Raw genomic sequence first — 26430 nt, forward strand, 5'->3', positions numbered from 1 at the left:
CCGCTAGTCTTCAGAGCAAGAAGAAGGATTAACTGAACCATGAAAATTCCTGGACGACCTCAAAGGAAATGAAATCTGCAGATGTGCAGAGAATTCAAGGGACAGCCCTGCACAGGGCACAGAGGATCATTTCTTCAGCTGAGGGTTGTTAATGTAAAAGATATTCACAGCGGTTTACAGATGGTACCAGAGTCACAAACGCACAGTCTGCTCCCAGCCTACTGTAGCTTTTCCTCTAATTGGTATGTGAGCCATCCCTTAGTGGTATTGTTCTCCTTGCCTGCTGATCATTTTAACCACTGCATGCTTGACCAAAAGTGTACTTTGCAGTTACCTTTGAGCAGAAAGACAGAGCAATTCTACTCAGAGACAAGAAGGAACCACTGGCACAAAGCAGTGGCTCACTGTGCTAGAAAAATTGTCTCCAGACAGGAGATTTGAATCTTTCTGGCTTTTTCAAAAAAGCCTCCAAACATTTAGGCAGCTTCACCACTGCCAAAATGCACAACCAGTGGAGACCACAAGTGTATTTACAGTGTTTTGGTATGGCATTTAGCATGCTATATGGCATCACTATACAGAGAAAAGCATTGGACTTATTCAGAGACTGAATGCAACACTCAGACCAAAGTGGAAGGAAGCTGGGTTAATCACATTGATAGTGCAGGTATGACACAAGACAAACCACATTGGGAGTTACACGTTTGCTCTACACGGAGCTGTAACTGCTTACGTCAGGAGAAAATTCAATGACTTTTCCTACTAGCACCATGGAGCTCAAAGAAAGCAACTAGAGTCTCTGGTCTCACAAAGCAATCATAACTCACCACCACAGAAGCGTTATTTCTGGCTGTGGAGCTTGAGCCAGAAATAAGAACATTCAGATGACAGTTCTACAAGCTTACCACCTCTCACTTATGAAGAGGAAGCCATTTATACAAACCTAGATCCTGAAATTTATTTTTTTAAAACTCTCTAAATTTTGTGCTTGTAATACTACAGCAGCTTCTGCAGAAGAGAGCTACACTCCAACACCAAGAAAGAAGAAAACATATCTATACAAAGAAATTTCAAAAAAAAAAAGAAGAAAAAAAAGCAAGTGACCTGGACCACACTTCTCAACACTGCTCCCTCTTGACCCATTACTACTTGTCCTATCCTATGGAAAATTCACAGCCTAATCACCTGGAATATCTTGGAAACGTCTTCAGAGTTGCGCTGCTGCGCTACATCACACAGCTTGGCTGTGATATCGATTCGCCGACAGATGTCCATGTCCACCTTCATGGCCTTTTCTTGAATCTTTGTGTCCAGGTCTGTCATGGGCTGCAGGAAGGACAGCAGTGATTATCTTCTATTATTATACAGTTCAGGAAAGCAGAGATACCCCACAGTATCTCTCTAACCCCAGGGCATACCATTCTTAAACAATATCACGTCTTGTTCTCCAGGAAAGGCAGTACATGGACAGTCTAAGCAGACTAAATAGCTAACAGAATTAATGTTCATATCCATTTCCAGTAAAATTTCAGATCAGTGATTTGCCACAGAAAAACCTATACCCGCCCCAAAACAACTTCTATGCGTGGCAAAAGTCAACTTTTCTATGGGTCAATAAAACTTTAAAAATGAAGGAGATAAAAACCTGTTGAGCATGTGTTGAACAGAAAAATCTAAAACCTGATGAGTAGTCCATACTCCCCCAGCTTCAGAGAGAAAAACTATGCCTGCAAGGAGAAGTTGCTTTCAAAACACAATCCAGGCAACACAACAACTTCACACCTACCACGAAACATAAAATCAAGACTGGATCTAAAGAGATCCCCAAAAGCTTGTGACAGAGAAAATAATATCCAAATTGGCATTAACCTGACTTGCAGCCTGGAAAAAAATTCTACATGAAAAGCATTTTGTTATGCTTCACTCTGGGCAGTAATTACAAACATAATTTAGAAGAGATACTCCTACTCAGACAGTAAGTACTCCTGCAGCCACATGAAGTAACATAATTCTGTGAAAAACGTAGACGTCCACCCTAAACAGAACTCGTTCTGCTGGAAAGCACCACTTCAATAGCTAGACCAGAAAAACAGAAAAACTCTTTGCAAAGTATTCCTAAATACCAAATCCCCTTTCCAACAAGAAGGTTTTGTTTTAAAATATTAGACAGGGTTCTTCTCCAGCTTCTGTCAACCTCTTTTGAGCAACATTGGGAGGTTTTTATTTTCTAAACAGGTTGAGGAAAAGGAGGCTATAAACGATGATGCTCTCTAAATGCAATATTATCAACTGAATAAGTAGCAGTGATTCTTATCAACAGGAAGGTAACAGGCACATGCCAATGTTTTGTGTTTCTCTACTCTAAATATTTACACGGTGGCATTCAAAAAAAAGCATTCTCGCTGCTTTCCTTAGGCTCTCTTCCACCTTGCAGCATGTGCAAAGCCCACAGCATGCTTTCTCTCAAGTAGATGTCTGCATTCACCACCACCCTTCCGTACACACCGAACATTTCTCCCTCAGTGAAAAAGTTGCAAGCTATGCAGCCCTAACAAAATTCTCCTTTTCACACTGCCTCTAACCAAGCATACCTATTCTTGATTAAACATCAGAAGAAGAAACAGCTAATTGCCAAATTTCACATGAACAGATCTAGTGGCCCTGAGAGAATATGTTTGACATCGGGGAGCAGGTTCTGCAAGCTTATGTAAAGACCGGAGGAAGCAGTTCTAAACAAAATTACCGAGTAAGTGTACATAATAGGACATCTTCATTAGACAACTGGCATCAGCACACTACTTCAGTCTTACAGAGAAAGCCACCTTACTTCATGTTCACCTAGTTTATCTTTCCAGATATCTGCACGAGTACAGGATCAGTATGTAAATGCAAGACAAAATTATCCTAATGGTAATGTAATGGCTTAAAACATCCCCCAGCTTTGAAGAAAAGTCAGAGTCAAACAAGGCATGAGGAAATTCCTGAGTTTGGTTTTTTTTTTTTTTTTAAATCATTATTTTTATATTTTATCTCAGCTCTTAGGCTGACACAGCACTGGAAAAAATCCAAATACCTGAACCATACTGGGTTAACCTCTTCAGGGCTTTCACGAAGGGAGTAGGAACACACACATAGCATTCCTTTTTGACATTACTTCTCTGCATGTTTCAGAACCAAATCCCTCTCGTTAGAAGTAGGTCATGCTGCTGCATGGCGACTGAACCCTTTCCACTAACCTGTGAGTTCTCTATCTTTTTTCCCATGGCTGCAGATTTGAATGCCAGCATTGCCAGCAGTGGAAAATGGGGGAGGGAGGGAAGAGTCCAGGTTATGGGCTAAGCAGCAAGTTAATGCATCTCTACACAGACCAGACAGGAAGCAGGGGGAAGGGTGATCTGTCTGATGCATTAGATCGTAAAGGCAGCCATAATACTAACTACAAAGCAGCACTCACTAAAACCATAACTTTTTTATGAATGAAGCCATTTGCATGACACACACATTTCACAAAGGCAGTGGGAGGTGGCCACTCTGCTCTCCAGTATACTTACATCACTCATCAGACCCTTAAAGACCACAAGTTCTGCTTTCAGTCTCTCAATCTTTTCATTCAACTCCTCCTGGAGAGCTTCCGCTTCCTGCGCCTCCTGCAAGAGAAAGCACACAAAGAACTAAGAGGCCACAGGGCAACATGTGCTTCCTCACTTAACCTCAGGAGGACTGATAAGGCATGTCACCCCCCTCATCTCGCTCGGTCAGAAAAGTCAGCACCTTCCTGATTCAGCTTCCAAACATTAACACTGTTCTCTAGCATACAGCAAGGCATTCAGCTGCTGTGACTAGAAGAGGGGCTTTTAACCGAAAGACAACTTCTTTTCCAATGATTAATGGCATAATAGGTGTGGAGAAATCCTACACCATTCGACAGCTACTACGTCAAACTTACCTCCCGCAAGGTTTCCACCATAGATTCCAGGCTCATTCTTCTTGTCAGTTCCTCTTCCCATCTGAAAGAGAAGATTTGCAGCAGATGGAGCGTTAACTATCAAGAAAAGTATATTTTCTCCAAATCACAAGTCTTCTGATCGCTGTAGGATGATGACAGTTACTTCAAACGTCAAGCAGATGGTTCCCCTCACTTGTACACCCTCAAACCAAGAACATAAGTCTATAAAAAAGTAAAAGTGAAATCAGCTCTCACTGGGATCAGTGCCCTTCCTGCTCTTCTGTGCAATATCTGGTTGCAAATAAGGTGTGAAATTTTCAGTGCAATGGGAAGTTAAGTTACCCAAATCAACAGTCTCACTATTTACCCATTCAGTCCAATCAATTTCAACATTTGCATGATCTTCTGCATCAAAATCCTCAGGAACCTACACACCTCCGCCATTTCCCAGCACTGCAAGTATCTTTAAATGCAGGGTATATATACTCACTCACAGTACTGAGAGGGTACAAGGAAAGGAATTACACAGTTACAAACTGTACGACTAAACCTTACAGTACAAGCATCGTTACGTTTGAGCATATTATTGGATTAAGTACAGAAATACCTGGCAGTTCCCCTTTTTCAAGCACAAAAACCTTTCAAAAGGTATTTATTGTCAAATACTGCGTTTTGCTAACTCAAACACAAAGTTCTTGAAAACGTGATTATACACATTCATACATATGAATATGGTGTGAGCTCAGGGAAAAAAAAAAAAGTAAAAAGGATGCCACTTGTTGAAATAAACGGTAGTGCCACAGGAGACCTGCCCAGTCTATTATAACAATATGAATTATACCCCTGGAAAAAGTTTGTCTGAAACATTTAACACACCAGACAACCAAGAAACAAAAATCTAAACAGTAACTTCACCAAGCAATTTAGCATCCTCCCAGGAAGGCCACCGTTCCTTTTTATAGTTGAGCAGAAGCATGATTTTGGCACAGTCAGTGAAGGGAAACCAGGGTCTGATGACCTAGTCTGCGAAGCCTTCAAAGCGTCCGTTCAGCAAGCCGTCCTGACGAGCAGGTCACACCGTCTGCTCAAACGTGTTACTCCTCACATCCCTTCCTTGGCAAAAACCAGGAATCTGAAAGCCTACCTAGAGACTTGGGCTGACAACTGCCATCAAGACATTTGCTTTCAATAGTCCAGTAAATATTGGATACCACACAATTAAAAACACTCCTGTGAGCATAATGCCTAAGTACCATCATAATTATTTCTGTTGTCACTCCCATTTTTTTTTTTTTTTATATACCTTAATTGAAAATGGCAAACCATGGGACCAAAAAATCTATTAAATCATTCTCGAAAATGCGAGGCTGCAAGGTTAAAGCTGCCACAACACATAATTTCAGCATATTTCCAAATTCACAAAGAAATCTGGTGACAGCTAGATTGCAGGATATTCCCACTGAGGTAGCTGCATACATAAACATCACACTACTCAATACATCTCTGCCTTGGAAGCTTAATCCCATCTGAAATGGAAGCCGGGGAGGACCGATTCAGCAGTACAGGCTGCAGGCAGCCGTGGTGGCGTTGCATTTTGCTGTCTTCAGGCACCAGCAGAGGCACCTGAACGGGTTACATCTCAATGCAGTAGCACCGTGGAGCGCAGCGCCAAGATGACACGCTGGCTACATCCACTCCTTCCTGCTCTTGTGCTGCAGGAATAGCCAGCAAAACAGCGTGAGTCCTCCAGTGTACAACCAAAGTTTGATTTATGCAGCAAGACTTGTGCATATTTCTACCAGCAAGGATTTGCTGCCAAGCAGAGTAAAATATTTAGGCTGAAATTTGCATTTGTCATCAAATGTTTTAGCTTGTATTTCCATAACCTATTTGTTTTTTGACTACTAATTACATGTACGGTCCTGTAAAAATAGTAACTTTGTTTTTCAGATTTAATTTTAAAGTCAAGAAGGTGAAATTAATTAAAGTAGTCAATTAGGTTCGCAATCTGTAAGATAACCTCCTTCTGTTACAGAAGGAGTGTTACATGGCTTTAATCATTCCTTCTGGTCCTTCTGCCAGCAGGCTGTTATTTGTGGATGCAAGGCAAAGCAGACATTGCAAGAACTGATATGCTGCTGCTTCTCAAAGCTTTAACTGCTGCAATCAGGAATACCAGCTGCATTCAGGTTATCCTGCTGTATTATTTGCATTCCTACAGTACACCGTGCGTTCTGCAGAGGGGGATGTATTTTTGGAAGACCTATTTGCGTATTTTTACTGACTACGCCAAAAAGCTAGCAAAAAGGATTAGCATTCCTCCCTAGCAGTTCAGCCGTTCTGGGCAGCTGCCAAAATTACGCATCTCAAAGTCTGCTCAGACTAACCTTCCTCATCCTGCAAGAATTCCAGTAGTTCCATTTCTCCTCTTTGTGCCAGTTAAAGTGCATTTCACAGAACAGTGATTTACAGCCCTAATTCCCTTCTGCCAGACTCAGAGAGGAAAAGGCTGCCTTCTTTACACACACCACAACACCCCAACCCCCAACTTTGCTCTGGGTTCTGTTTCTCTTAATTATAAGAACAATCGGGTCATTTTTAACCCAAAAGTTCACGCCTGGCAGAAGAAAAGAATTCATGCTGGACTGATAATAAGGGTCCTGCTAATCATTAATATCACATTGTAAACCTCAGAACACATTTTTCCCACCCACCATCGAGCTGACTTACATCATTTAACAGCTTTTTACATCATTTAACAGCTGAAAATGTCAGCCTTACTTTTTCCTCACACTTAAACCTCAGCAGACCCTTTGCAGTGAAGACAGGAAGAAGGCTGGGAAGGCAGAGGGTGACAATGGGACAGGAGATTAATTCTCCATTTGAACTTCCAAGCAAGTGAGACAATAGAAAGATTGCTCATTCATATGATCATTCTCTACTTGCTGTAACACACAGGACTTTAAAAGGGACCTTGGCAGCTGCTGCTACTACACGCTCCAACAAATGCTCCAGTAAGTAGTCAGTCAGCAGGCTGCCGAGAAGATGCTAACTATGGCGCTGACGTCTTTAATACTCAACGTGCTCTGTGTTATTCTCCCAGTATTCTATGCTGATCAACATCATCTTCCTCCATCACTGTTTTAGAGCAGATGTGGTCTTCCACGAGGCTTAATCCCAGCAGGTTGCGGGTGCCCTCTGTTTCTCAGCAAAAAGCAGCAGTGATGCCAGTGGGATGTCCACGGAAGGCTCAAAGCCTGGTGCTCCCCTCACCTGAAGGAAGACAGGTCAAGGAGCAAAAAGCTCCACTGGAAAGCCACAGGAGAAGCAGTGACAGGAATAAGGAGGAGAAGCAGAGACATGAACAAGGACTACAATGCCCAAAATAAAATGGCTGCGCATGCTACAGGCTAAAGACCATCAGTCTTATATATTTGCAGCAGCATATCAAATAGACAGCTTGCTTGTCTCACATACACTTATTTCTTGGCTCAGATGCATCAATTGCTATGATTTCCAGCTGCATCCAAAATCTTTTTTCTGACCCTGTAATGTAAACGTCACCATCCAGATCTACTGGACTTCAGAGCCTCTCTGTTTTGTTTTACTCTTGGTTCCTTCTAAAAGAAAAAGAAAAAACTAAAATATGAATTTCAAGTCCAATCAAGCTTTTCTCCGTCTTCCCCACCTACAAGGATGTTTTAGTCATCCACCATCACCCACCCACCCCCAAAAAAGGGCTAGTCTGCATTCGAGCAGTCACGGGCCTATTCCCCTCTTACCAGATGTGACATATTACATTCCAGCAGCATTCAGTCACTGCAGCTTCGGGCCCCAAACTACTTCTGCAGTCCTGTGATTAAGAGTAAGTGTCTTACATAGCTTAGAGGAGAACAAAGGATGTTTGCTCTCTTTAAAGGGAAAAGCTATGTTACGGGGGTATTAGACAAACAATACACACGAACAGTCAGCTATGGTTAAGGTTGCTTAAAGCTTTATTCCTGTAAATCTGAGTCACACGAAAAAGTCGTGCGTTTCCTCGGAAATTGGGAGGGCAACTCTGAGTTCACCAGTACTAACACTTTCTGCTGAAGAGAAGACAGCAGATGAAGACATCTCAAGAACTGGAATATCCCCTAAAAGCTTCTCTAATGTTTTCCAATCCTAGTGTTCATAGATTTAAACTGAGGAGGCTCTCTTGACAAAACCAACTTCAAGATGCTATCCCACTCCTGAATACCTGCATCAATGAACACAAACTTTGTCCTTTCGTCTCTCCCAGTATCACCAAATCAAATTTCATAATACACACTGACGAAGAGAATTGCCCATTGGAGTAGATTCACAATACCTCTTTAAGACTAGGACAGAAAGCTAGTTTTTGAGAAATTTGCCTTTCCAAAAGCAGTTCAGTAATTTTCTTTCAAAAATACAGGATTTTTAGATGCAAGCACAATATAATTTAGACAACACACTTACGAAGTATGACAGATGCAAACCTACAACTTCAGATATGTTTTTGATCAAGGCAGAAAGGCACGAATAGACTAGCTGATAGTCAATTATGCCTGATGGTATCAACTGCACTATTTCCTTCATTGAAAATATCCTTGCTTAAGGAAGCCTAACAAAACAAAACAAAACAAAAAAAAAAACAAAACAAAACAGACCAAGAAAAAACATTTACAGTGGTCTAAGAACCTGCCATTTTCTCAGGTGTAGACTTTGAAGCTTTTAATTCTGCTTTGTTTGTGAGGGAGCACCTTCCCATTAGTTCGCAGGGAGAAAAGCAGCCATGGAAAGGAAGACCAAATTGCTTGAATGCTTAAAGTCCACACCAGGAACAAAAGGTTGTATTTGAACAACGGCCATAAAATGCTCATAAAAATACATGATTCCTGAAGACAAACATATTGATGAATATGCTGATGAAGATAAAACTTATTGGCGACTATGAACGCTGCCCCATCCCTCGAAGTGCCCAAGGCCATGCTGGATGGGGCTTTCATCAGCCTGATGTAGTGTGAGGTGTCCCTGCCCACGACAGGGGGTTGGAACAAAGTGATCTTTAAGGTCCCTTCCAACCCAAACCACTCTGTGGTTCTGGGATTCTGTGAACTCACCAAGCCATCTCAGGGAAAAGCATCATTGTGTTCTCTTGCATGCTAAAACACCACTATTCCATTTTTGGCATGAGATGCACCCAGCCTTGCTCATCCCTAAGATATGAAGCACCTAAGATGCATTCTCTGATGCACCACACCTGCAAGGAAATGGAGAAAACACCCATCCCATTGCAGGACCGAGTAATTACACCCCTGGTGCTGCCGTCACCACTTACAGACACGTCTCTGTGCTCGCTTTCCTTTGTGGCAGCACCGCTTGTTCCTTTGTGCTTTCAGATCTTTCTGACGCCCATACGCTGTTTATGGGAACTCCAAATGGCAAGGCATGCTGCACGGCTCACCAGTGCTGGCACGAGATTTAACACTTCACACACACAAGCCTAACCAATTTAATCATCCCAGATTACTCACAGAAGTTACGTGCTGCCTCTCGTTGCATGGCTGTAGGAACATGCCCATTAATCCCCTCTCCAGCACCTAGATAATAACTATCAACATTACAGTTTGTAACTCTGCTTATTATACTCTGATTTCATCTGAATCAACTTAACGGCTCCTCAGATGTACAAACTTATGATGCATACACAAAAGGATCCGCAGCCTAATCCTGTAAATGGCCAGAGGCAGAAATCTGGGCAGGGCACACCGCTTGAGAGGAACACATTGTGGTACCTTGGGAGAGGAAAGCGTCCTATTCAAGACTTTCTGAGCAGATGCAAACAAACTTTACGATACTAAAACCCTGCTATAGCGTCAGTCTCTGTTTACCCGTTTGCAAGATATCAAATCGTGTTTCTCAATCAAGAGCAGAACTTGCATTTATAATCTCATGGAACCACTCCTCATTCTAGAAGGCAGACTTGGATTGTAAATGCCGATAGTCATCTACATGCTCTCGTTAGCTCAGAAAACCTGAACCATCCAAGATGGATTTCATTAAAACAAAAAACAAAAACAAAAAAAACTTCTGCAACACTAGCTTCTATCCTCTTTTTTAAGCAAAAAAAAAGCCAGCCAACAATGCACCATTCTCTCTGCTTTTAGAATCCTGGCTTAAGTGTTCGTTTTTCCATCCACTCTCAGTTTTGCACTAAACTAGATGCAAGGTTGCATTAAACAATTAGCTTGCTAACCAATGTTACCTCGATTATGTGCGCATTTGTAAGGTACTGTAAGACAGGCATTCTCCTAAATTATCCCAAGCACGGGCCATTTTGATCCCACATGCCCTGACTTCTTATTGAAGCAAATTAAATGTTAGTTGATGGGCTCCATGTAAAACGTATTAATTTAATGTGAATGTCTTGATTCCATTAAAGCCTGGCTCTAAAACAACAACAGCAGCACTCAAATGAAGTCATCTGTTGCTTGCAATCAGCAGGAAAGCATCCGCTTCACACAAGTCTCAGAGTCTCCTTGCTAGAAGTCTGTCACTGCAGCATCACGTTTCCCAAATGTCAGAGTAAGGGGGGAAGCTGGCATCCTCGAACCTGCAGCAATGGTCTAGATTATACAGGTAAATTCACTGCGTAGCAGAACTCATGCCCTTCATGCTGCTAAAACCCAGGGGGTTCACTACAAAGAGAAGGTTAATATCAACGCTCTGTTCTAGACTCATGCTCTACTTAAAATGCCATGCAGGTCTTTGAACAACAGCGACTTCTTGTGTAGAGAATTACTGAAAGAATTTCCTCTACAGGAAAACACTGCGTAATTATACCTTCTGATTACATTCACCTGGAATGATGATCGAGACTTTTAATGGGACCACAATAAATATCATCTGTAAATTCATTTGTTCATTAAGTTCATTAAGCCACGCATAATGGCACAGGAGTTTAACAACTTCAAGCAGAAGCAACAGCCATGCCTGCATTCCTTTAGAGAGCAAATAATGGTGCTTTTAATACATTAGAAGCATCTACATGTAATCGTAGAATCTTCATAACAACATTAAATACATGTACATTTTAAGCTACATAGCTACAAGACACACGCTTCTGCACGATGTATTCTTGCAAAAACTGAACTGAAAAGAACTGAAAAACACTGAAAAGAGCAGTTTTCAATCTAAGGTACCTTTTGACACCTGCACCCAGCTCCAAACACAGAAGCCCACAGACACAAGATACTTATTCAAAATAGGTCTAATACAGCATGTAAGGCTGCTGTCAGTTGTTTTCAAAATATTTCACAACTACCTGACAGAGAAAGCACCTATAGAGATTTTCTGTCCTTACAAAGGAATTTGCACTATGCTGAAGCATCAGTTATGAACTCTAGCTATTTTCAACCACACAGCCAATCGAGTGAAGAAAAAAAATCCTTGAAGGTCTGCCATTTACCAACGCATCCAAGGCCACTAATGCTGGTAGTTTATTTCTACATCACTTAATAGCAAATGCACTTGAAATGCTTCTTCCTCAAAAGAAATTATGAACTTTTTTCCACTGTATGTGAATGAAGAAATACCCTTATCTGTTTTATGCTATCTAGCTCACTGCTGCCCAGCTTTCTCTTTAAGCCAAGCCAGACACTTTGACTCGCTCTCAAAGGTGTTTGAATTCTGAATTGGACAAGTGTCGTGCAAAGAAGTCTTGTTTTCCCTTGCATTTGTCATCTAATCAGCATCCTAGTTGCTAACCCCTTCCATAGGAGAGAGTCCAGAACTTCTAGAAGTAGACAAGTTACTTGCATCGGAGAGGAAAATTCTGTAGAACTCCCTCCTTCCCTAGGTATTGTCCATTCTTTACTTCTCAAAACCCATTTCAAATCCTTCTCAAGAAGACCATACCCATGACAACATAACCAAAACCTCTGTATCATGGGCTTGCCTATTCTGCAGCTGCAAGCGATTTTAAATATTGACTAACACATTAAGCCTCTGAGAAGTGTTCCCAACCACACCTATCAACAATGGCCAGGAGTACACCCTCCCAGAATGAACCTGATTAGGTAATTATTTTTATTTTTTTTTCCATGTGATCTTACAGCATCTTTACATTTCTGCATAGCTGTTCTGCTACCCCAGTTCATATAAGGCACGTGGAAATTGTAACTGCTCTGGAGGAACTGAGCTTTCACACTTTACAAAGCAAAACCACAAAAGACCTCTGTGTATTCAGTATTTATTTATGAAGTATCCATATGCTAGAATCAGAGTATAATTAGAATCACATTTATCACTAGAGTTCTCCACACCTTAAACCAGTGTGCTGACCATAGGTGCACAACCATTTCCTGAAGCCTGCAGAAAGAGATTTCTGGTAAATCATTAAGTGCTCCGGCTGATAAGATACCGGCAGATTGCAAGCTCTTGGAACGAGGTTTACGATGTAATTCATGATATGTTAACTGTTATATCAGGTAAACTAAACGCTGCTTTCCGTGTCCTCCTCTTATGTGTGCCAGGGCAGCAAACGGCTCTACAGATCTGTGCCTCGCCGACCTGCACAAACACAACAAAGAACAGATCGAGCCGTATTTACTTTGCGCAGAGGGGTGGGCACAGACAGTCTGCAGCAAGGGGTTCCAGGCAGGATCAGCACTTGCTGTTTTCTACTTGGCATCAGCAGCTTAAATTCATTTTTCACCCCTGTCAAAATCTACTTGACAGCGTTTATTAACTCCTGATCAAATATACTTGTCTTAAGCATGAGCGAATAATTCTGCAGTGTGGCTCTATTGCAGTTTTTGACAGCTGAAATGCATTTTTTTCACTGGTATGACAGACCCCCAGGAAGGGGAGAGGGATTTGTGCAGTAACATGAGAACATGGGGACTCTTCCTGCCTTCCATTTTCCAGTAAGCTTTGTGGTAACTGAAGCTAGCCCAGTTCAGTTTCTAACAAAAGAGCCTTGTGAAAAAAACAATCCAGGAAAATGCGAGGCCTACAAGCTCAGCTTGTGAGCTAGCTTTCCTTGGGGGGGGGTGGGCAAGGGCATAAGCATTTCCTCTGTATAAAAAAGGAAAAGCAGCCAAGAGCACAAGGTAAGGACAAAACAATTAGAAAAAAACAATACCAATAGCCCCAGACTAGGCAAAGATGTAAGAAGATGCAAGGGGAAAGCACACTATGCAGAAGACGAACCACTTGAAAGCCTACATCTAAACTGCTCCCCACTGCAAAAGACAAAATTTACGGTTAACTTAAAATTTTCAGCTACTAAGATCAGTCCTTAGACAGCCTGACAGCTATCAGAAACATATCAGAAATGTGAGCTGCAGAACCATTAAATTAGCTAGGATATCGACTTCCAGCAGGCTTCTCCGTCGTTAGGGTAAGTAGCTACTATTCCCTACCCCAACAGGGCACTCCGTGGCTACACTGAGTCTGCAGACCCGCTGGTGAGCAGGACTTCCAGGGCCACATCTCTGTGCCTCCAGGATACCTGCAGCAGCACTTCAGTGTGAAAGTACAAGTCAGACAGACTGTTAGTTTGCTTGACGAGTCAGCTCTGATCCCAGGAATTTGATGCAGCCCACACATGGCGTAATAAACATGGTTAGGTGAATCTACGAAACATCTGATCAGATTTATACCAAAATATGACATAGATCAGTACAGCAGACACTTTTGGAAGGACGAGAATCAGAGCACTACACGTTGGGTTTCTTGTTTAGCTCAACTGGGCAGAAAAGGAAAAAAAGACATATTTGTGAAGATTTTACTGCAGCCTGGGTAGCTACTGCATCAGTCTTTCTGGAACAACGCTCAAGTTCTCAGTTCTCTTCCTCTTGTATCAGTCAAGTGCAAGGCATTTCCCCCCTTTTGTAGGTATATCCGCTTATTTTTCCTCTGTATGTGTGTATATATATATATATATATATATATATATATGTATTTGTATTAGCAATAAAGAGGAAATTTAAGAAGATAGACACATCCTGATTTCACCATATTGGAGGACAACATCATCTTCTCAAGGCTGTTTCAGCTCCTTCCCACACCGCTATATTTTTTTTATTTTTTACTTTTAATTCCCTCCAAGAGGTTTCACAGTGCCAAGGAGCACTCACTGTGCCAGCAACCACTGACGAGCGCAGTTATAAAAAAAAGAAAGACCAAGGTCCAAAAGAAATGCAATTCTACACAAACCAAAGCCGTCTCTAGGCCCACTTTTAGTGCTCCAGGCTCACTCTCAGCCCCTAGCTGTGCTTGTGACAGTCAGTTTCACCCGATCAAGCTGTTCTAGAAGACGCAGCCACACGCTCCTTTCTCCACACCACGTGGCAAACCCTCAGCCCACGGAACAGCTCTGCGTGCTCCCAGGCCTGCAGAAGACAACCGTAAGCACAGCTTATGAAACAGCCACAGCAAGAGCGTTGCATTCCTGTGCAACTTGTCATAACTGCAGATAAAGTAATTACTTTGACTCATTTTGAAACAGGTAATCTGAAAAGCACAGGATTACATGACTGTATACCGCTGCTAGCTACAAGTTAATTATCAAATGCTGAATTCCCATGTAAGGAAATCCCTAACAAACACAAGTATTACAAACGTCATGCGTTAAAGACAACCGATCATGTACAGAAATTTATTTTACAACTCCACCCATGAACAAGATACGATTTTATGGTAGTTAGTACGGCAGACATTCAGGTGCTTGGTCCTAACATCTTGGCACATGCATACTAATAAACTCACTGTGAAATTCAGCTGAGTAAACTCATTATTCCCAACTAATGACCATTCTCTTCAAAGACAGTACTTCCAAAACACAGTGACAGACACCATAAAACTCTAATGAAAGACAAAAAACAGAATGGAGACTACAAGCCTGAAGAAGTACTGTTTGTTTCTTTTATATATATATGTTTACACTTCCTACAAAAATAAAAAAGCTACCCATTATCCTGTGCTCCTCCTGAGTAACTGCTTTATGTTTACGTACCCTGCTACAGGGTGGCAAAGGAGGTGTTAAATTTCATTATTCAGGTCTCATGTACACAGGTACAGACAGGCATCTTGGAGCAAATGAGAAGCAGAAGTTCAACATCTTGAAATAGTTGTTTTTTCCTAACCCTACAATAGCAGGGCAGGAAACAGTAGCCTAACCGATGCCTTTAAATCGCGTTGCAATTACTGCAGAGACTATTCAGCATCTCAGATTCTTTGAGTCAACACACAGAAAAAGCCTGGTGCAAGTGTTAATGTGAAAAACTTGTAGAACTGCGGTCTATTGCACTGAAAAGGTCGGGCAAAACAAGCTTTTAGAGACCCTGCGCAGACAAAAGGGACTCTCAGCTGTGGAATACAGTATGCTATTATCATTGTCCCAAAAAACCCATGTGATTCCTTTGGACAGCTCATCTCCACCATCCACATCATTACGGAAATGAATACAGGCTATAGCATAACAGAATAGAGCAAGAAAAGTTTCTTCATCAAATTGTAAGGTAGGATGTTTATAAGGGAGTTACCAAGAATACTTCAGTGCTCAGTTTCAGGAACAAAACTGTGCAATGAAAGGGGATTATTATAACTGACTCATGTTATAATCACAGAAGAATCCATCCATTGTTTAAGGAAACTTAAAAATTGCTTAATGCTCTTAATTTAATCAAATGTATTCAAACAGCAGAAGATAGGCACTGGCATGCCTGTCCCAGAGTCTGACGCCATGCTGGCTTAAAAAAATAAATTATCAACAGCTTTATTCCAGGCCTTCTATGTAGTTTTAATAGCTCCTTCCCTAAGATTTAAGATGACTAATATTAGTATTTTAGAAAAAAAAATTAGAGTGCAGTTTACAGTTGTGTTAAGTAGTGTTAAGCAAACATTTACAATAAGTAAAGGCTTTCTGCAGCCAGCCACCGAAAGTGTGGTTTTCAACTCCTATCTTCCATGCTAAAATTTTTAACCAGTGAGCTGATCTTGATGTCCTGTGGTTTTTAACACAAGAGGGTCCCATCCTGTTTCTCTTTTCCCTAGCATACTCATGTCTAACTCTCAGCCCTTAACCAGTTCAGCACATCACCACTAGAGGAGTAATATAAAGTACCCATTAATAAACGTAACAAGTTAGTGAAAGTATTACCAGCAGAGATGACAATGCCAGACCTTGCTGTGACTTGTTTCTGTAGCCAAGAGCTTCCAACTTCTAAAATCTAGCACGAGACTTCAGATGATTTTCATCTTTCTTCCTCTAGTCCTCAGCTGCACAAGACCAATACACTTTTTTCCCCCACTAGACAGCTGTATTAATCTTTCCCTAACCATTTTATCCTATCCTTTTACCTCTAGTTCTCAGTTCTCTTTCCTGTATTTCTGATTGTTTTCTAAATCCCCAGGAAAACAGGAGACACTTCAAGACGTGGTAAAAATTTTAGTATGAAAAGAATGGTCTTGGGTGGTAGGAAAAGTAAAAGTAATACATGGAGTAAAACATTTGCAGTCTACTTGTGGTGAAGAGTGCTTACAGTATCAAAAGAGTATAATTCTAGCCTTGTAGCGACTTTGAAAAGATGTCAGAAGTGTACTCCGATATGCCATCACCATTTTAAAAATACATTTGTATTTTTATGGTGTTCAGGACATTCTACTTGTAATGTCCCACCTCCTTCTTGCTGCTGAGAGCTCTCAGCAAAACACAGCCACCTTGCCAGAAGTCTGGCAGCTGAGGAGACAAGTAGTTACAGAAGAGATTTAAAGCCATAATAAGATCTACTGCTAAGCTGTCGGAAAATACAGGCAAACTTCTGTGGCATGAATTTCCCTTCTATTTTGTATAAACACCTAATGAAAGCTTTCATGAATGTCCTCTTGGAGGCTGCCAAGTTAAAATAGTACATTATCTCAGCTGATGCACATGACTACATGGAAGAGCCTTACATCACAGCTCTAAGCAGTAATCTAGCAAGCTTTTAACTACAGGAAATTTTTCCCATGTAGGGTGAATAATATTTTTTTCAGTACTGCCTCAGGACTTCATGGCAATCTGCTACTAAGTGGAAACCCTGGATGTCTCAAGTAACACAGCTGTGCTGCGGGCCTCTTGCTCTCTAGATGGAGCAGGGATTTTCTGGCACTGGAATTTTTATGCTCATGTTGGGTCCGTGGGCTCCAAGTTGAGTTCCACTGCACGCATCCAGCCAGGTGTCTTCTCAAGAGGCGTTTTCACAATAAGCCACCATGAAGGCAAGTCTTACTCTGCAGAGCAAACCAAAAGTGTCTGCACAATTTCCACAGTGAACAGCTGAAAGAAACCCCACTGAAGTCAATGGCCTTTCTAAAGGAATGCTTTCAGGAACACAACAGACTAAATAGCATGTGTTGTTTTACTCTTACTTCTAAGGTCGCCAGCTAGCCCAAATGCATCACTGTCACTGCTCAAAGTGATCACAAAAAGCACCTTTTTCAACACCTATTGCAAGCTACTAACACAACAAATCTACCTCCTTTTCCACAGATATTTGCATCTTCTCTAGATGGACATTCAAGCCAATGATCCGTTTTGGGGATGCACCGATCCACTTCTGTTGAGAGCTCAACTATGCAATTAAACATACAACAAGTTAAGGCGAGCTGCTATGATGTAGCCTGTACTCAGTACAAAACACTAGTATTTTAACAACTTCTCTCATAAAAGGTCTTGGTTGACTCTTGCTGATTTCATGAGCAAGTGCTCTCTGCAAACAGCCAGGCTGCTACACAAAATGGGCAGGGTTGGAAGGGCCCTCTGAAGATCATTTAGGCCGACCCCCCCCCACAGAGCAGGATCACCTAGAGCACCTTGCGTGGGTGGTATTTTGAATATATCTGGAGAAGGAGATGCCACAACCTCTCTGGGCAACCTGTTGCAGTGCTCTGTCACCTCCCAGTAAAGGAGTGTCCCCTCACATTGAGCCGGGACCTCCTGTGCCTCTGTTTGTGCCCGTTGCCTCTCATCCTGTTGCTGGACACAACTGAAAAGAGACCGGCTCCATCCTCTTGACACCCTTCCCTCAGATATTTATCTACATTACTGAGTCCATTCATGTATACAAGTATCTGTTGGAACCATGCCACTGTTACCACCCCTGAGTGCTTCGGGAGGGCATACGCCCCAGTAAGCCCAAGTAACAAAACACTGCTCTTCTGCAGAACGGAAACAGAGGTCATGCTGGAATGTATTACCACAACATTTTCATTCACTTCTGTGATTTTTTCAGCCTGAAATGCCAAGAATAATTGCACGTTGCAGCTATACCTCCTTTTCTTTACCTTTCCTTTAGGTTTACCTCTCTCTGCCCTTCCTCTCCCTCCAACTCCTTTAAGAACCAGCCTCAAAACCAAGAGCAAGAACTCAACCTCTGCCCCAGCACTGAAGGCTTCATTGAACCTAAAAAAAGATCAAGGAAGCTGTTTTATAAAATGAGATCATGCTTACCAGCATTCAGGAAACAGGAAGGCAGCTGAGATACATAGCTGGGATGCAGCAAAGTCTCAAAACTGTGTTTCTATGTGTCCAGTTTTAACTTACCTTTATTTTAAAGATTTGGATTATCTTTGAAAAGATAAATACATTTAAGCACAGCCTTTACATGTAATGTCAGGATTCCAATAAGGCAAGTAACAACAAAAGGTAGGAAATAAACAGCTCTTCAAAGACTCCTGTGACACTGGAAGAAATATTTTGTACTCCTTACACAGTGCTCCAAGAAACGTGAGAGTGCTTAGTCTGTTTAAGTTGCTTTAATCACTTTAGTACAATGGGCAGATTAATATAGTTTAGTATTCCTAGCTAATTACAGTGACTGGTCTTTAGAGAAGTACCATTAAACCACAGTACTCTGCCATTTAAATGGAAGCAAACTAATAAAGATGACAGCTAGGAGGATATAAAATTCAAGCTTAGGCATTTCTAAATATCTGTAGAAAGGCAGATCAGTCTTCAATTCACACACACACAACAGTTGTTTTTGCTGTTACATAAACTCCCAGTGACATAACTGTTCGGTACTTAATTCAGAGATGAACAGTGAAAAAAAAAAAAAAAAGGAGGAACACTGCTATGTTTTCAGAAATGAGATCCAATTCTAAGGAAGGCAGTCTGAAACACTATGAGTTGGAGGCTCCAGACAATCTTTTCGTGGTCAAATAAATCTCAAGGCTGACCCTACTAATGAAAGGGAAGCTCTAAAAGTTGAAAATAAATAACAAAATAGGCAAAGGCACCACCAGCCAAGCCTGCAGTATGTTCTGCTGATAGAAACAAGCAAGCAGCCCTGCCAGCAGCTTTGTACAGATGATGCCGAGCACAGCAGCGCTTACGTTACCTGTACAAAATCTCCAGTCACCAAAAAATTAGCAGGATGCAAACGGCATGCAGTGTGCAGGGAGAGGAAGAGAAGAAGGGCCTCGGGAGAGCTCCAGCACAAAGCCCAGAGCAGAAGGTCAGCCAAGGCAGTGGTGTGACACAGGCTGACCTCGCTGCCTGGGAATCCCAGCAGAGCAGCTGAGTCACGGAGCAGACCCCATTGAGACCAAAGGCGACTCAACAGGATGGCAGCACAGCACGACACATTGATCTCCATACAAGGGCCTCGCGTTGTGTCTTGCCATGGATTTCAGCAGAGGGCTCAAACACTAATTAATGCCTCACTGAACACAGGAGGTGAAAGGGGAAGCCCGTGTATTTGCAGACAGGATGCTGCTTATCACAGTGCAGCAAAGTGAGTCCGGTCCAGTGCACGGCCTAGCCCACAGCACCAGTAGCAGCATGGCCTGCCTTCACGTGGCCGTACGGCTCCTAAGGTCTCCCACACGAACGGTCACTAAAGGAGATGGCAAATTCCTTACAGTCAATGAAACTTAGCAGGGAAGAGCCTGACTGTGTTGCATACAAGTGGATAGGAGGATCTAATACCCAGGAGGGGAAGAGAAGCTCTAAAAGAAAAGGGGTTTATTTGCAGATTCATCACAGGCTGCATCCGAGAGCTTGATGTCCTTCAGGGACAGTTATCACAAAATGAACTTACTTAAGTCCCACAGCAGTTCTTGAATTCTGTACAGCATCTCTGCAAGCGGGGCTTCGTTCCCAGGGTCACTTTGTCCCTTTTAACAAGAAAAGTTGATCTCCCACTGACAACCAGCACTTCCACACTCTGGTTGAGAATACAGATTAGTGGAAAAACATTTTCTTGTGAGTTAAAGAGTTCAAGTGTTTTACACTCCTTTTTCTCCCTTTCTTTTTAAGAAAGAAAAACAACGGGGTTTAAAAATTATGTGGATGAGAGAAATAGTCAAAGGCCAAGTGATTCTGGTATAGTCACTTGGAAAAAAATTGGTAGAAAAGTTAGGAACAGAATCCAGGATGCCCTCTGTTTCATCATATGACCAATGCTTTACTGCAAAAGTTAGAGAGATACCAACACAGATATTCTTATACCTGCACAGAAGTTCTCTTGGGGCAGTTTTCGTGACAGTAGTTTTTAGAACTCTTCCAATGTTCCCATTACAATTCAATATTAATGCACCCCTGCCATTCTACGGAATTACACCAATACTTTGTTTTTTTTTTTTGTTAACTAGGTTTGACTTACAAAGGCTTGACTTCTATGAACAGACACAGGCCTGTTAAATTTAAATTCTGTTCCCTGTATCAGATTAGGCTTCATTAAGAAGAAACACAATTCTGTTTCCCCCCATTCCCCTGTCATACTGACAAGCTTTACCTGTAAGAGTCTAGCAACAGAAATATTTTTTTTCTGCTGAAACCATTGATTTGGAGTAAATACTAAGCCAGGATCCTTTTGATCTTTCTAATTCCAGCATCAGTCACTGGATGGACTCAACGCATCTACTGTATTTAGGGGTAAAGAGGGATCCAGTCCTATTATTGTCACTTCTTTCTACATCTCTCTTCTCTGTGTTTAATGAGCCACTGTAAATTACTACGTTTGCTAGCTCACATGAAGAAGACCAAGTTAATTCCTCCCTGGCTTTCCTCTCCTTAGTAAAAGGTACGCAAGCTGTCACATCTTTCAACCAACGTTAATCTCTACTTACACGTACAAAAAGCCATAGATTTACATGTAAAAGTAAACAAAAAGGAGTCTGTAAAGCTACAGGACACCTGGGTACTGGTAGCTGGCATTTTACAATGTAGAATTTAATCTGAAGTGTACTTTTTTGTGGCTTTGATTTAGATCTGTAAAAGCATTTAAGACTGGAAAAAATCAAAACATCTGGCTTGTCAAGAGATTCATGAAGTTCTGTGGAATTTGATCTGTAATGCCAAGATTTGCTTTCATCTGTATTTCAAGGCAAATTCAGAATATACCAGCTGAAATTAGCAGATTGAAGATTAGGCTCAGAACCCCATTCCAAACAACAGCAAGGCAAGCCCTCCTTTAGATCACACACACACCTAAAATCCTTCTCCAACGCAATGCAGCACATTGGTAGTTTCCAGATAGAAAAAGCCAAAAAAGGATGAACTGAACATTACTTGAGTGAGATCAAGCTCTGAGAAGTAGCAGTGGGCTCATTTTTGAAGCCAAAAGCTTTGAAATAGAATCGTCAGCCCTGACAGACGTGACTGGTTTCAGTCCCAGGACCTACTTGGAAGGGGATTCAAATTAATACTGTCTGGGGGGATACATCGAGTCCAGCAGAACGCTTCCAAATGGAGCCCAGTAAATACCGTGTCACGTGCAGATGTAAGGCTGAAGGAACGCATCATCCACGATCCAGCTTCGGGCAGATCATGCTGTGTGCTGTTAACGAGGGGCTGCATTGTTAGTGGGCACAGGGAGCCCTTCTCTCAGGGCTCACTGAATGGCCTCGTTATTCATGTAGATCCAAAGGCCAAACTGATGTCATTTTGCATACAATGATCAACACTGCTCACAGCAAGCAAAGCAGGAGAGAGAGCCTCTCACACATTTTTAAGTATTTTAAACAAATGCTGAATTATTTATTTTTTAAAAGTCACTTGAAACCAAGCACCTTGTTAATCCACCCATGGTAAAAGTTGACACTGTGACAGTTCTAGAAGAGGTCACTGAATCACCAACATTTCCACAAACATCTAGCACAACGTGCACAAGCCAGGCAACACACTAGCAGGCACCAGTCCTAACCCAATCTTCTTCCACACCTACGTTGAAGAAGAGAGATACAGCAAGGATGCACCTCTAGACTAGGTGACAGCCAGAGATTATGGAATGCCATACACTTGATTTATTTATTTTGCTTTGACACCAAATGCCACCCTCCTAAGTGACTTAATCAGCAAGCATGAGCATCTTGAGGTCATTAGTTACTTTTGTTAATCTCAAACCCCAAACAGAGACGTTTTAACAATATATTTGAAACTCTGTAATTTATCAGTGGATCCAAGCCTGCACGACACTTACTTTCCGCCCACCTATTCTGAACATAAAATGGAGTCACGCTCCTTCATTTCTGTTGCAAGGGTGGGAGGCATGGAAACCTGAGGATAACGCCAGCCCAAGGACACTCAGACAAAACATACCTGGAGAGAGTGGAATGCAGAAAAGAGAATAATACCCTAGAGAAGCCAGGCATATTGTGGGGCAGAGCAGAACACAGTTGGACAATGGGTTTCAAAGCACAGCCTTGCCATACAGTTTCCTTGCACCCTGTTTATGACGCATCTCATTCTGTTTCTTACAACAAATCAGTTCAGGGCTCTGGAAACAAGATCATCTTTTACTATGGGCTGGTCACAAGGCTGCAGAAGAGCCTCAGTTAAACTAAGCAGTGTACAGATGCATACTGTTGTATCTGGACCTTTATTTTTGAAGGCCAAACCATAAAATCTCTTCCTTCTTGTACAAACACAAGCTAAACAGTTGCGCTTAAACTTTAAGTTGGAGACTTAAACCATACAGAGCTCACAAAGAACAACATCCCATGCATACTTTCAGCAAACTAAAAAATATTTAGTCACAAAAGAAAATGCAGGAAGCCGGCCTAAGACCTGGCAGAGCATCACCACATAACCCTAACCACAAAAAAGCAGCTGTTGAGCTGTACATGGCTTCCGCGCTTTCTTTAGCTACAAGCCCAGCACCCAGGCTGCATCACTGCAATGAAAGGCTATGATTACCCACGATGAAGCCAGAAATAACTTGTTTTTACATTTGTTTTTGCCTCACCCCTAAATTGCAAGGGTCTTTAGAGATTATTTGGGTTTGAGATCAGAGGTATTTGGGGGGTTTTGCTCCCCTCCCACAGACCTACGCAATTCTCAAGCTCTGCTTTGAAAGTCTTTTTTCTCTTCACAAAGTCCGAGGCTTCCCAGTGTGAGTCACCAGAGGAATCAAAAGGTAAATTCAAAATGCACACAGCAAGTCTTGTGGTTCTCTTTCAACAGGGGAAGCTGTTCTTTGAAGAGCAGGGCACAGAGCCTGGCCCAAGTTTCTCTGAAACTCTAACCACAACGTAACATGGAGATTTTTCCCCCCACCACATCCAATCTGGCTCATTTGCAAATTCATTATTTTAATCAGAAATCGGAGTTAATAGTTAGACGAAGATAAAGTTCAGAGTAAATAGCTAACACCATTTCAAATCAGTCCTAGCATCTCAGCCCTCTCTGGCTGCTCTCCTTTCGAGCCAGTTCAGTAGGGCGCACATGCACGCACACACGCACGCAGCTACTGAAGTATTTAACACAACACTGCCTCAAGCCCACCCAGGTCCATGGGGTCCATGGGGCACTGTTGGAAAGTAGAACAAAAGGAAAAAAATGCCTCTCCTCCTGAAACTTCTCCTACATTACTACAGTCCAGGAATCCCAGTTTCTAGTTACACCAATGGAAAAAAAAAAAAAAAAAAAAAAAAAAAAAACACCAACAAAAACTAAGATTTATTAGAGTGCTCCAGATATTCACATATCATCAGATAAGGCATGTCTCTGCAGCAGCATATTAGAAACAGCAATAGCATGGTTTAAGGACAAACATGTCTGACAGCAAACATTATTCGTAAAGTGATTGATTTGCACAGCTCCAAACAGTACAACTTTCCAACTAACATTGATAAGGGATGTACATTTTTGCTAAAAGGCCAAGTTTTTCATCACGTCAGCGAGTTTTATCCATCCTTCATGCAGAAAACTCATGCCCTTCCAGTGCAAGTAAAAATATCTTTTTAAGGCCAAATATCAGGTTTCCTGGGAGCAAGCACTTAACATCAAACTTCACATCTTGTAAGGGGTTTCCAAAAATCTCTAATACCAGGCTGCAAGTCTGTACTGGAACTGGTAAGGAATACGAAACAATTTTAGTGGAAAGCCACAGCAAAACCTAACTAGCCCCTTTAAAATATAAAAGGGAAAGTATAAATAGCAGAATTTAATACATATATCTGGCTTTACACAGAGAATGTGGTATTACCAGCTCTGTAACCAATTGAAACGTGGACAGAAGTCTAGAATGCTGATTACATTCTTCTATAGGGATAAAAAAAATTATTTGTTTTTTATTGGGTCTATGCGTAACATTTGCATCTTGTTACCACTGCTATTTTAGCTTTAAAAGTTTTCAGACATTCCTCCAGGGTTTATCTTAAGCACGTTTTTATTAAGTTCCCTTCTTTAAAAAATGAGAGCCAGTTAGTTTTGACGCGCGTTGCCTTTGACAATGATAATCTTTGTCCTTTCCAGCTGCAGCAAATTTAAGATAATCTCTTTTTCAAGTGGACTTTATTAATCTTCCAAATGAAAAACCATCCTGAGGTAAAACAATTATTTCCAGTTCAACTCTTAGTAACAGTTAAGTCTCTGCTGGAAGAGACGACTAACATCTGGCCAACGCAATATCTGTACCAATTAAGAACAATTTTGAAACCATAATATACAAATCTATTCAAGCATTCGGAGCAAAGATCGCTACAGACAGATCAGCAGCCTTCTTGCATTTAGAAGGAAGGAGAAAAAAAAAAAAAAAAAAGAGAGAGAGAAAGAAGATGGAGAGCAGGGAATGACTGCAGCAGGTTTTCACCAAGTCAGCAGACTGGCTGGCCACACAGCAGCATTTTGCCTGTCATAACACACAGCGACGCACTTAGGTCTTAAAGTAGATCTCTGGAAGCTGGCGGCTGGCTGCCTCCCAGGAGCACAAGGGTCCGGCTGCCCCTCGCCAGGGGCACGCACATCTGCCAGATGTGTGCATTTGGGTGTCCCACCTTCGCCAGACTGGCGATGCTTCAGCCTCAAACAGCAATGTAACGTGGCTAATTAGGAGGGGGGACTCATTTGCTCCCCCCTCCCCAATTAGCAAGTAGATTTAACATCCGGATGCAGTTTGCAATAGCACCGCAGGCCGTCACCCCTCAGTACAGCTGCCAAGGGCCCCAGCTGCCCGAGGAAGGCAGTTACACAGTGACAGCCTGCTCCACTTTCACATCCCAGCACCTTTTTTTTTTTTAATACAAATAACCTAAAAAGATCACGGTAACCCCAAATCCCTTTCGGGCAGTGGCACAGTCACATGCACACAGTTAAACCTGCTTATCCCACCCTACTTACCCATGGAGGGAGGGCAGGATAGATCCCAAATTCAAACACTGGTCATTTAAAAACCCCATGATTGTTTGATTTCAGCTCAAAGGGGATGAAGCAAGACAGCTGGTTTCAGGTTTTTTTTTGCTGTCTAGAAACACATTTGTGTGTATTTCAGCTTATGACAAAGATCTGACTTTTACCTACATTTCAAGACCCTGAAAGACTGGAAGAAGAATTTTCCATCACTTTAGTTTGACTACAAAGAAAGTGGACACGGTTACCATTACCACTAAAAGGGTAATAACAAAACAATAACAAAAAAAGTTACAAAGGATTTGGAATCAGATCTATTGCCAGAAGGTCTGTTAAATGCTAGCATAAGTTAAGGTGGGGAATTTTAGGTTCAGTTCTCCTATAGGTCTCCTCCAACTGTAAACTCCAACAGCTGAAGTCATAATGCACCCTGTAAAATCATGATCGTTACTAAAAAAAATAATTGTAAGATTAAGGCAACTTGCTAATTTTGGTCTGAAATATCTGCTAGGCTTCTAGGGGGAACATTTTCTCATTTGTAGGTCAGGTACAAACAAAACATAGGTAAAAGATGACCTAAGTGCTCTGTTGACTACACGCTCTAGTATTTTTTTTAAATATATATAGCTCAGAACTCCCAAATAGTCTCTTGCATTACAGCGTCCAAAAAAAAAAAATGATCTGGGGGGACACAATAAAGGAGTTGAACATATTATCCCAGCAAATTTATCTGTAATGACAAAAAATCGCACAGAGAATTTCATCGGAAAGAACATCTTAAATAATTTCAGCTATTATTTTTAGGAGTAGCAGTAGTGTTACCTTTAAAACACAAGGAACAAAAAGCTATTATTTCAACTCT

At 41.7% G+C, this 26430-nt stretch overlaps 1 protein-coding gene across 2 annotated transcripts in view; it reads right to left on the reverse strand.

Moving 5' to 3' along the window:
• The window catches only part of IFFO2 (intermediate filament family orphan 2), a 41675-nt gene that overhangs the window by 11816 nt on the left and 3429 nt on the right, over positions 1 to 26430 (reverse strand). The window contains exons 2-4 of one of the 2 annotated variants that reach the window (XM_068658270.1): positions 3947 to 4007; positions 3552 to 3647; positions 1186 to 1326 (exon numbers count right to left, since the gene is read on the reverse strand). In XM_068658270.1, the coding sequence (XP_068514371.1) occupies positions 1186 to 1326; positions 3552 to 3647; positions 3947 to 4007 (298 nt within the window). The remainder of the gene's footprint in view (positions 1 to 1185; positions 1327 to 3551; positions 3648 to 3946; positions 4008 to 26430) is intronic. The other variant, XM_068658271.1, reaches the window with a different exon arrangement.

The sequence above is a fragment of the Anas acuta genome, chromosome 22, assembly GCF_963932015.1.
Source record: "Anas acuta chromosome 22, bAnaAcu1.1, whole genome shotgun sequence".
Lineage (NCBI taxonomy): Eukaryota > Metazoa > Chordata > Aves > Anseriformes > Anatidae > Anas > Anas acuta.